The 12998-nt window shown below is 45.0% G+C and overlaps 1 protein-coding gene across 1 annotated transcript in view; it reads right to left on the minus strand.

Moving 5' to 3' along the window:
• Nucleotides 1-12998, minus strand: part of WWC3 (WWC family member 3) — a 184534-nt gene that overhangs the window by 34270 nt on the left and 137266 nt on the right. The window contains exons 11-17 of the mRNA XM_080795962.1: nt 10890-11455; nt 5716-5836; nt 4860-4934; nt 4011-4097; nt 2733-2925; nt 1673-1840; nt 1159-1310 (exon numbers count right to left, since the gene is read on the minus strand). Coding sequence (XP_080652088.1) covers nt 1159-1310; nt 1673-1840; nt 2733-2925; nt 4011-4097; nt 4860-4934; nt 5716-5836; nt 10890-11455 — 1362 coding nt within the window. The remainder of the gene's footprint in view (nt 1-1158; nt 1311-1672; nt 1841-2732; nt 2926-4010; nt 4098-4859; nt 4935-5715; nt 5837-10889; nt 11456-12998) is intronic.

Genomic DNA, 12998 nt, shown 5'->3' on the forward strand with positions numbered 1-12998 from the left:
TGAACTGATGGTAACAGCTCTCCAGGATTTCCTGTTTGTTTTGCATTTTGTGGATCTTTCCCTTCCTCCCCATCCCATACATAAAACATTCTGTGTAACCACCGTTGAATTTGGTAAAAACCCCTCACCAGAACAGACGTGTCACAAAAACAAGAGATACTGTTTCTTACAAAACTGGGGAAAAAGCACATCACAGGACCAGGTGCCCTGCCCCAGAGGCACCCAGCGAGACCTACGCGCTGTCGGTAGTTGCACACAGGCACTCTTCCCATCAGGTCAAAGGGCCTGTTTTCTAGGGGACACGACACGACGAGGCCTTTCAGTAAGAGGGCCTGTGTGTCTCTAGCACCCAAGGTCAGCACCCTGAGCCCTCCCTCCCAGCCTCCCCCACCCCCCCCCCCCCCAGCTTCCCACCAGCCTCTGAATACCACACTCTAGCCCTCGGCCATGCACTTTCCCTCCCTGTAGTAAATTCAAACAAAGCTATTCAGAAGCACCAGGAAGCTTTAGAAATGGGACACTCTTCGCGGAAAATGTAGAAGTAGAGCAGTACCAAGGTGCCTCCAGAAGGGATCAGACAAAAGTAAATGAAGAGTGCATGACTTTAGGTAATATGTCCAGAACAGGCCAATCCATGCAGATAGCAGGAGATAGGCAGTGGTCAGAGCCAGGGTAACGGCTATTATGAGGGTGAGGTTTCTTTCTGATGTGATGAAATTGCCCAAATTGAATTGTACTGAAGGTGGTATAATTCTGTGACTCTACCAAAGACGACTAACCCTAATGTAGGAAGATGAGACCTCCAAAATCATTTCAAAACAACTTAAAGGGACCTTATATCAATCCAGGCAGAGCTGAATTGCTAGTAGTCACTACTACAATTCCAGAACCATTCCACAATAGTTGGAAAAGATGAAAAGAATGCATGGGGAGCTAGGGAACAGAGATAAAGGCACTGCTTCCTCTGGAGCTGTATAAAACTCCCCGTGAGCATCCAGACTTTTAGGTGTGTCCAGCACATTATACAGAGGTGCAGAAGAGAAAGCCACCCATACCAAATTCCTCTGCCAGGGCACAGCTTCCTAGCACTGGGCCCTATGGGCCCCAAAAAGTATTCTTCATATTCCAGACGTGCAAAAGGGGTGTGTCTTGCCCTACCTCTCAGACACGGCCTCAGCCAGCTCCTCCTTCCGCCCCATCTCGAGTATCTCATCCTCCCTGCACTCCAGCTTCACCCGCTCCTCGGCCAGCTCGCGCTCCACGGCCTGCAGCTGGGCTGTGGTTCTGGCCAGCAGCGCTGTCACCGCGTCCTGCAGCGGGTAGGAAAGGGGCGGCAAAAGGTCAGCGCCTGCGCCCTGGCTGGCCGCCCTCCTCGACTCTCCAGGAACAAGGAGCACCCACTGCGCCAGTGGGACAGGGCCGGGCCACCTCTGCAGCTCTGAGGGCTCAAATTTTAAAACCACCAATGCGTCACCCCCCATCACTAGCTCGTCTACATTAAAGCCACGGTCATGAACGGCCATACGGACCGAAACCTCCTACTCCCGTGCCTTCCCCTGAACCTGCATCTTGGGCACCGCTGTGCTCCCACGCTAAGCGCGCAGAGACACTCGTGAGAGACGAAGCCCCTGTGACAGTGGGTGCCCGCAGCACGAAAAGTGCGCACACGTACCATCTTTCCGGTGGCGGTGGCTTGTGCCGGGTCCCCAGCAGCAACCCCCCGCCGCTCACTCTCCCTCGCCCTTGGCGGCCCACAGCTGCTGAATACCTGCACTGCGTACCAGCGCAGGTGCATTTCGCTGGACCTGTCGTAGTCGGCCAGGCTGATCTGAGCAATGCCCTGCACGGGTGTTTAAAAAAAAAAGCAGAATGATTTCACCTTAACAACCAAGGGGAATCTCATGAAACATCAGGGTTGCCCTTCGATTGTAACCTTGTAACCGGAAAGGCACAATGTGTCATTGCTCTCCAAAGGACTGCAGTGAAATGAAAGTGGTAACAGAGGGTATCCTTGAGGGAGGCTCCTGGACCACTGCTTCTGCCCCGTGGGGAGGTGCCTGGAGGGGGACAGGGGCAGAAAGTGGGACAACCTGGGGGAGGGGAGGTCAGGCTCAGGGTCCGCCCACTGATGAGCTGCAGAATCACTTGGGAGATTTTGGAAACAAGAGAGGGCTGGCTGAACTTCACCATCTAATTCTACTGCCTACAAATCCTACATTTGCCAAATCTGCCAACCCTAGTCAGTTTTCTCAACTGAAAATGGGAATAAATATAGAAGTTTTATAAGTATTAGTTGATATGTTTATATTTATATTATTTAAAGTACAATGCACTTGGTAAGATAAATATTTTTATCATCCACTTCTGTTCTTCCACATACAAAGATCACTTAATGTTATGATAATTTCTGAACAACACACCACAGTAAAAAAGAAGGAGGGGAGAAAGGGAAGAAATGAAGGGACAGAGATAGAGAAAGAAGATAGAGACAGGTACAAAGATAAGGAGTACAGACGAAAGAGAGAAAAAAAGAAAGGAAGGAAGGAAGAAAGAGAAGAAGGAAGGAAGCAAAAGATTGGTGTGAAAAGAAAAAATAAATGACAATAAAAGGCAGAAAGACTAGAAGAGAGGGGGTGGGACACAGATTAAGACAGACTGAACAGAAAGAAAGGAAGGAGAGAGCAGTAAAGATCAAAAAATGATGGGAGCATGGGGAATAGGGAAGGACATACCAGCAGTTCCTCCTGCAGCTGCTGAGTCACTGCACACACATACAACTGGAGTGACTTCAACGTCAACATGCTTGAATGCACAGGGATTCTGAAGATTTCATTAAATACCAGGGGGGCCTGGAATTCCAGAGCCTTAGAGCAGTAAGTGTTCGGGGTGCCAGAGTCGATCGGAGGCAGATAGACTCGGATGTGTCTGGAACCAGAGAGAGGGAAGGAAAAACAGAGACGTGACACTTCCTGACAGATCTGTGTGATAAAATGCACAAACTTCATGTATGTGTATACGCATTCCCTGTTCTGATGCCAAGGGCAGAATTTTAAAGTCTTTTGGAAAAGGTCCTTTTCTCAACAAAGAGTAAGCCCAAAGAACTGACGTGCCCCCTGAGACCAGGGGGAGAAACGCTCACGAAGAGAAAGGCTTACACGTCAGTAGCTACGACTTTGGAAGGAGTCAAACAGAGGTCCTGCTTTCTCCAGCTTTTGGGGAAGCCACCTGCACTGATCTCTCCACGGCCTCCTGTCTCCCTCTTCAAGCTCCACGTGCCTGGCCTCCAAGACTGCTCACACCAGCCTGGGTTTCCTGCTCTGTCCACCCCCAGCACAGAACAAACGAGAAGCACAAACACCAGCTGCGAAGTATACCATGAGGGTGGGCAAAATCCCAGGGTGAGCCTGAGGCCACTGACAACCGCTTTGAAGACAAGCTTTAAAAACTCCTGGAAGGGCCTGCACCCTTGGGCTCAAGAAGACCATGAGCAGTACACTCTGCAGCCGAGTGAGGGGCCCCACTGTGCAGCCATCCCGGGCCACGGGGCTCCCAGAGGTCAAATCTTCCAATGGCAACAACACATATTTCCTTCTTCACTCAGAGAAGAGCCCAAAGTCCTGGCCAGAAGCCTTTCCATTCACTTTGCAGCATCACAGACCTGGGCGTTAACACATGACCCACCCCAAGGGCAGGATGGACATTCTAAACCAAAATGCTGCTACTTAGCATCACTGCAGCACATTACCAGTCTGGCTCCATGAACTTCATCTGCATCAAATAAGAACTACTCTTTTTAAAACTTATAACCCTTTCTATTTCAGACATTGCCTGGTATCTTATTAGGAATAAACTTTGGAATTCAGGTTCCAAACAGTCTTTTCCCTCCCCAAACCGCTGAGGAGAACAGGTGAGTGAGCAGGATTGTGTGAAGACTGCCCAGGAGCTGCCATCCCTGGTTGGAGCTATTTGCCGGGTCCCCAAACCAAAATACTGCCAACAAGCCATCTTACATTTTGCAGTCTTTCTTCATGACCAGTTTAGCAAAATTCTTTAGTTGGAACAAGTTCACAAGAAGACATCCACTGGCACTGTCGAGCCTAGAAAATGAAATAGAACCTCATAGGCTGCACATTCCCCATAGTGGAAACCTCCTGGTGACTCACGTACAGCAGCAGCCCTCTGCTGAGGATGCCTTTAACCCTCATGTGCCCAGGACATGTGAAACGTCTGGAGACACTCTGACGACCCTGACTGGGTGCAGATGGCAGTTATGTGTTATTGGTCCCTATGGAGTGGGGACCAGGGATGCTCCTCAAAATCCTACAGAACACAGGTCAGCCCCCACAGCACAGAATGACACATTCCCGATAGCAATGGTGCCATCATCAAGGAACCTTGACTGGAATAGTAAGAGTGAGCAAAACAAAGTCGTGCGGGACATTACGGATTACTGTGATTAGAACCAGAAAACCTCTGTGTTGCAGACCACCAGGTTTCTCAATCCGGTCACAAGGGGAAGGGCCTCCCACTCTGCTGCAATAGACAAGAAACTCCAGGCAGAATGTGTGATCACTTCTCCAAGCATCCCGTGCCCCCCGCTTACAGCCCCAGGAGCCTGGCCCCATGGTGGGGGCCACAACATTCAGTGTTGGAGGACAGCCATGGAGCCGCTCCAGCCTAGCCGTCCTTCCCATCACCTCTGTCCCCTCTCAGGAGCTACTGAAGCAGGCCAGGCTGGGAGCACCGGCCAGACAGTGAGGGTCCCCGCATCCATCCCGGCCTGAAAGTGCAGGTTACTGGGTGGACGCAAGTCTACAGATTCCTTCTAAGTCTACAGGGGAGGAGGGTCCTGTACTCACAAGAATCCCACGTGGATCTGGGGCCCTTCATTCCCACAGGCATCTCCAAGCACAGACTCATCAGCATCTTCACTCCTAAACAAAGCGGAGGATCCCTGGCATTACCGCCCAGCGCACAGGTGACCACAGGCTCACCAAAAGCTCTCTGGTGCTCTGGGTGCTTCTTACCACCAGGGGCTTTCTTACGCTGTGACTTAAATGACCTCTAATTCTGACTGAAAGGACACAGCAGGCCCACGACATACCTCCGTGGGGACCCGCCTACAAAGTGCTGTTGTCTTTGAGCAAACTAGCTCGGGATACCGCTCCAAACCACAGGTGCTACTCAGGGCACACTTCCGAACTAACTCTTACACCATCTGTGACAAGTAAAATGTGTGACAGACACCGGGAAGGAAACAATGATGTCAAACATGTCAAATCAAAACACAGCCCAGAATCCCAAGAGGCTCTGTCATTACGAAAGGATTCTTCTAGCTTAGGAAAGAGGAGAAGGAGGGAGGGAGAACATTCATTTCTAACAAATGCCCTTTCTAGAAGGGCAGGTCTCTCTTATCCACTGGCTCTCCTTTTCCAGCTAGCATGGGCTTGGGCCTCCAGCTGACCAGCACCCGGCAGGAGGAAGTCATGCTTGAGCCACGGAAGGAGGGCCATCCTCCAGCTGCCACACAGAAGCCAGAGGACTTTTCTCGGCGGGTTGCTAAGGCCCAACTTACGAAAGTGGAGAAAAGCCCAGAGAAGATGCTAGCCTTAGAGACACACATTTGCGACACTGCACAAGTCCCCGTACACATACATCTTGTGCCTGACAGTAACACTGTGGGAAGTTGGCTGAGGAAGGAGATCAGCTTCTAACCTTTTGTTCAGGGGCTCAAATACCCCGCTATTGCTTGCTAGCGAATAATCCGACAGGCATGCGGACACTTGGCGCACTCTCCTCTCCAGCCTCCTGGCACTGTCTTCTTGAAGAGTCACTGCTATAAACAAAAGACACACCTGGGGTCAGGAGGTGACAGCACGGGGGGCCAGGGACCATGATGCCAAGAAATGAACACCCTATGTTAGGGCACATACAGACTTACTAAGTGTTCCAAAGACACGCCATTTTATACACAGACCTTATATATACATGTGTATGTTTAAATTAGCTGCACTCATTTGTTTTATTACAAGACTGTGCAAGCAGGGAAGAGCAGAAGGAAAGAAAGAAAATCTTAAGCAGGCTCCATGCTGCGTGCAGAGCCTGATGCAGGACTCAACCTCATAACCCCAAGATCATGACCTGAGCTGAAATCAACACTGGGAGGCTAACTGTCTGACCTACCCATGCACCTTGCTGCACTGAATTTTTTTAGCTACTGAAAATTGAAGTATACTTCTGACTGTTTCTTTAAAAGCTGTAAGCTGTTTGGGGAAAATATTTGGTATCATAAAGCTCTTTTCTGGGGTGCCTGGGTGGCTCAGTGGGTTAAAGCCTCTGCCTTCGGCTCAGGTCATGATCCCAGGACCCTGGGATCAAGCCCTGCATCAGGTTCTCTGCTCAGCAGGAAGCCTGCTTCCTCCTCTCTCTCTGCCTGCCTCTCTGCCTACTTGTGATCTCTGTCTGTCAAATAAATAAATAAAATCCTTAAAAATAAATAAACAAATAAATAACGCTCTTTTCACCTCCTTAATGAGCACACAGAACATAAGATGATGGTGGGAAGCCCCTTCCCACTCTTTGAAGTCCTATCTGAAAGGCCCAGAAAGAAATGTTACCCCAGACGCACCTAGGTGGCTCAGTGGGTTAAGCTTCTGCCTTTGGCTCAGGTCATGATCCCAGGGTCCTGGGATTGAGCCCCACATCGGGCTCTCTGCTCTGCAGGGTGTCTGCTTCCCCCTCTCTCTCTGCCTGTCTCTCTGCCTACTTGTGATCTCTCTCTCTCTGTCAAATAAATAAATAAAATCTTTAAAAAAAGAAGAAGAGTAAGAAATGTTATCCAAATTACAACAGCAATTGCACTCGATGCATCACAAAGAAAGTACCTATGGGACTCACATACTTTGGTTTCTAACTGCAGTATTTTTCCCCAGTAGGTCTGGAGCCAGAATTGCTTATTCATGGTTAGGATATTATTTACAGGCCAGTTTATAAAGACAAACACTGAAACTTTTCCTCTCAGTAATTCAGCTATTGTTTCTATAATATTCTATATTTTTATTATGTAATAAAGGAAAAAATGGAAAGGAAAGGAAAAATAAAGGAAAATAATCTTCCTATGATAAATGTGAAGATGTACATACATTTTATAGAGAGGCATGCTTAACTAAAAGAATTGAAATATTAAGCTCAAAAATGACAACTACTGATAGTATGATAGCTCTTGTCAAAAATGCTCGTCTCTCTGCTATCCTTGTGTTTTTTATTATGTTAGCTCTATAAATTGCAAATATGGACATCTCTGCAACCCTTAAGCAAGGGAAGTGGCTGTCTCCCAATGACCATGCCTCTTTTCAGTCAAATTATTATTCACACTGATTAAATCCAAATATTTTGAACAGCAGACAACACTTTTGGTCCTATACGGCCTCTGGTCTGAGGATCAACTGCAGGCAAAAGTTGACCTTCCAAAGGTCTGCAGCACTGGCCCTAAGATACTAGCAATTCCTTCCCAGTCAAGGACAGAAGTTAGCCCCATTCTGGGGTAGCCAGAGACACCAACTCCCAATGTATACATCAGATTCCTGAAGCTCTGCTCATCACCCTTGCCACAGGAAGGGATCCCAAATCCCAGGCTCTGAATTACAGACTCCTCGGTTTGCTGCATGTATCCCCAACAAACAAAACTGCTCATAATTTTCATTCCCAGCCCTGATACTCACAGCATGGCTCCAATGTTACTTTAGGATATGGCCTTATGTTACTTTAAGGAAATAGCACAATGAAACAAAGTAACATCACATAACTGACAAAATGGGCAGTATCCTCAGGAGGGAAGAGCACAGGGGCAGATCCCAGCAACCCTTTCAACCTTCAAAGCAACAAGATTAATCATGGGAAGCAATGTCAATGAAGTAAGAAATGTCCCAAACATTTATTTTGCAAGATCTCTGACCTTTGCTATCATCAAAGACAGAAAGAAACTGAGACATCAAGAAGAACAAAACTGTTTGACATAAAGGAAGAAAATACAATGAGAATCACATTATAGGCAAATCTGCCAGCTGGAATATTAAAATAATAAAAGCCAGTAAAGTCTGGAAAAAATAGAGAAATAAATACATCAAGCTTTTATAAAAATATTAACCAACTCTAGTGTTACACACATTAATGCAAAATAATAATAATAATGGTAACTACTGAGCTACATTAAAGTACAATATAAGATAAGCCTTTTTTTGGCCACACCCCTCCCATCCCAAATACAGATTCATTGCACAAAAATGTGCCTACGGTCTGACCAACAAGGTGAAGGAGAACTCCAAGGTCACTTACAGTGAACATTTATGTCCAGCTGCATAAGGAAAGAGACACAGACACATGCACACACAAAGCACAAAGTGAGAAACTGCAGAACTCAAATACAGCATAAATGTAATAAATATGTTAATAGATGAACAAAGTCCAAGTTTTTATGGATTCAGATTAGCAAATTCCAATGGCAAATGAAACTAGAAAAGGATTTCAAAATCATCACAATATTGGCTTTTAAAATCACAGGAAGATAAAAACCTTAGTAAAAAAGCAAAGTATTTTTTTTATTATGTTTAGTTAGCCACTGTATAGTACACCATTAGTTTTTGATGTAGTGTTCAATGATTCAATAGTTAAGTATAACACCCAGCACTCATCACAACATATGTTCTCCTTAATTCCCATCGCCCTGTTAACCCCTCCCCCCATCCCCTTCCCCTCTGAAACCCCCAGATTGTTTCTTGGTGTCCATAGTCTTTCATGGTTCATCAACCTCTCTGATTTCTCCCTGTTTGGATTTCCCTCCTTGCCTCTACAGTCCTCTGTGCATTGCTTATACTCCACATATGATAATTGTCTTTAACATAACCCCTCCAGTTCCATCAGAAGGTATTCATTCCTTCTGATGGCTGAGTATTATATGGACCACAACTTTATCCATTCACCTGTTGAAGGACATCTTGGCTCCTTCCACAGTTTAGCTATTGTGGACATTGCTACTGTGAACACTGGGGTGCATATGGCCCTTCTTATCACTACATCTGTATCCTTGGGGTAAATACCCAGTAGTGCAATTGCTGGGTCGTAGGGTAGCTCTATTCTTAAATGTAAAATATTTTAAAGCTTACAGTCTATTCCTTCACTCCCGTATCCAACTTTCAGCCTCCTCAGATTGATTTAAAACACAGTGGAAGAAATTATTCATAGAGCTTAGGCAATTTTAAGTTTTACCTTGTTAAAACTGTATGTTGCTTGAGTTCAAACTTAGACTGTAATATTCCTAGAAAGACTGGAAAGTTGGAGAAAACTACATGACTTTGGGCATCATAAATGAGATGTAGCATAACACAAACAGAACTAAGATCCTTGGAAAACTTATGAAGCTACAGTAACTCTAGGGTCTAGTTTCCTATGGGCATCTAAGAAAGCGGGAAGTCACCTTGTGTGCATACTTGAAGCTGGTTACCCAACCCACTTCTCTGTGAGCACCCTCCACCATTCATTCACTGAATTAATTGTTGTTGAGTTTATAAGGATCCAAGTTAAAGGATATTCTCATTCAAGTTTCCACCAAGGGAAATCTTAACACAGGCAAGTAAGTCCCTTTTACCAAGTTTGAACTATTACAAAATCAACCAACAAGTAGGAAGGAAAAATAAGTCAGAATTAGAAATTAAGACAGCTCTCCACTTCCCATCCTCTTTCACCTGGCCCAAAGAGGCCCTAACTTTTTTGTTGACTTTCTGTATAATCACATTAAAACTCCTATATGTCAGCCTTTGGAGGAAAGCAGGCATGGGGAACAAAAGAAAGAAAAAGAAAAAGAAAAAAAAAACTTAGGCAATGAATGCAAACGGAAAAGTGTATCTTTGTTTTTAAAAAAAAGTGAATGAAATTTTCATGTACATATCACTCAAAGAAACCCTGTAACCATGGATACTGGAGTTATATATGAGGAAAATCTGGGAACATGGAGAGGTAACATGATAATGGAGATGCCAAATAACCAAGGAACCATCTCAGAAACATAACTGGCATCCAATTAAATATGTAACTACTAACAGGGACGGCTATGGTATATGTAAGTCATATAAGAATGGTGGTGAATTTAAAGGACCACAAAGATTAACTCTGGGGAGCCTGGGTGACTCAGTTGGTTAAGCATATGGCTCAGCTCAGGTCATGATCAGAGGGTCCTGGGATAAAGCCCCGCATGGAGCTCCCTGATCAATGGAAAGCCTGCTTCTCTCTCTCCCTCTGACTGCGCTCTACCTTCTCAGGCTCTATCACTCTGTCTGAGAAATAGTATCTTTTTAAAAAAAAAAAAAAGATCAAAGACACACAATTAATAGATAATTGGGCAGGGATTTGAAGATCACCAAAGTGATTTGACATAAATTACTAATGTTTACTGTCACATCATTCTAAAACTACACTTTGTGGGATATTGTATTTGATAGAATTAAGTCCTTGAAAATTCCAAGGAGCAAGGATAAAGAAATGAAACCAAAGGAACAAAATTACAACAAAGGAATTTGTAATTTCTGGTGGGTTACAAGCAAACACTGTGCATGTGATTCTATCTTTTTTTTTTTCAACAAGTAAACACACCCTGGAATACTACTTTGAAAGACTACTCTGCCAGTTTTAATTATCTTTCCACAAAAGGCACTCAGCAAGCTTGCAGACGCAGAAACATCGACAATAGTACTGTGCAAACTAAACAAGGTTTGGGCCTTCCTAATTGTATCGATAGTCTTAAATTTAAAGTACACAACTGCACGCGATTTCGTCCCCAAATCCGAAACCCCCGTTTCCCCGGCACGAGAAAACCCGCAGCGCTCCTCAGTACTCACTGGCAGCCGTGGGAGTGATGGTCGCTTGGGGTCCTCGCTCGCGAGGTCCTTCCCCATCCCCGGGGAACCCGTGCGGCTGAAGGGAGGCCGTGCCCTGCAAGTCTTCATCCCCCAAAGCACAGGCCCGGGCCCGCAGTCTGTCGAGGGTGCCCAGGCCGGGCACCTCGAAACCGTCCCCCAGCTGGGCCAAGGGCGAGTCGCGCGAGGCCGGGAGGAAGGGCGTGTCCAAGGGCGAGCTCGGGGGAGACAGAGAGGACAGGGAGGAGCGGGAGGACAGGGAGGCCAAGGACTGTGGCGTGTCCAGGGAGCACCTCTGCTTGTGGAAGCCCGAGGGCACCGGGGGGTCCAAGAAGGGGGCGTCTCGTCCCAGGGAGTCGAAGGGAATGAGATCGAAGCGCAGAAGCTGGCCACACTCGGCGTCGGGTTTCTCGCACTGTGGGAGGCCGTAGATGTCGGTGAAGCTGACGGAGCTCAAGGACCCGCGGCTGGAGGCCAGCGAGCCCCGGCTGGAGGCCAGGGACCCGCGACTGCTCCCTGAAGACACAGTGAGGGTGCTGGCGGACAGGCTGCAAGGAAAAATAACCTCTACTATAATAACTTTGTATGGTGACAGATGGTAACTATATTTATTACACTGAGCCCTGAATAATGAATAGAATTATCAAATCAGGATGTTTGTCACCTGAAATGAATATAACATTGTGTCAACTATACTAAAAATAAGTAAAACAAAATAAAATAAATTAAATATCTGCAAAGTAGAAAAAGGGTTTAAAAAAAAAAAAGGAAAGAAAAGTACCCTGAACACCTGTGCTTCACTGAAAAGCCCAGCATCTGGTCTCTTCCAAAGGAAACAAAATCCTGTCTTAACCATTAATTAACTGGACATATCCTGAACCACCTATGATAATTTACAAGGTACCTCTTTAATATTTCCTTTTTTCCTCAGTATTTTAAGGACATCCAGTAAATAAGCTTAAAGACCAGGAATTGACTTGCTTTTCTTAATGTGACTAATTTTTCTGATAATCTCTAAGAACACATTTGTTAATTTCTGGGTGACAATTTCTGAATTCTCTGATGAATAAACAAACTGTAGAAAATACACTTAAAAATATTACCATGGTTATTTTCTCCATCATTTTACTTTCACATTTCTCCATTCTCTTGAAGGAGTGTCAATAAAGGCTTTCTCTTTACTTATTTCAAATTGTGAAACTGTTTCCTCACGGTAACCTGATCCTAGTCTTACTTTCCTTTAGTTAATTCTGTAATCATCATTTAGCATTAATATTACCTATAAAAACATCTGAATTCGTTAATACTATCGTTAGAGTACAAGATGCTCTAAATTTCAGTAAGAAAGTCTAATAATTTGTACATAAAAGAAAACACAAGGAATTTGGTGAATCTACAATCCACAGCAAATTCTTTGTTTTGTTTTGTTTTAGTAAACTACCCCAAAGTGGGGCTTGAGCTCAAGACCCCAGGAGCAAGAGTTGCATGCAGAATAATTTCTCCTTGAAACGAGGAAATTCAGGATGAATTCAGGATGAATGCCTGGAGCCATTCTGCTAGGTGTTTGGATCTCCTTCACCTTGTCAGGGCACAGTGCTTTCAAGTAAGCAATTTACCTATAAAACACACATAGACTTCTTTGTAAATTGCTTTTATATTAGGCAGTCACTCCCTTAAGTATGAATTGCACCTAAGAATTGCTTGTAACCAAATATAATACAGCAAAGGTAATGGAATGTCACATCACAAATTAGATTCCCAAAATACTGGCTTCGCTCTGAGATATTCTTTGACACTATTATTTCCTTTTGCTGTCACTTTTCAGGACATTGGTCAGAACATACACTCCTACAAGATGACAAGTGAAGAATAACAATCCTGTGAGTTCATTTAGAAATGAATTTTCTACACTCAAGTCTCACATAGCAACCATAAGATAATGAATGTTTATTGTTTTAAGCTGCTAAACTCTGGGGTATTTTGTTATATCACATGAGTAATAAAACTTTCCACTATTTTTAAAATGTTTAAGAATATACCTATTATAGAAGAGACCAACTTCAAACAATGTGATTAGTCCTTATAACTAGG

The sequence above is a fragment of the Martes martes genome (assembly GCF_963455335.1).
Source record: "Martes martes genome assembly, chromosome: Y".
Classification (NCBI taxonomy): Eukaryota; Metazoa; Chordata; class Mammalia; order Carnivora; family Mustelidae; genus Martes; species Martes martes.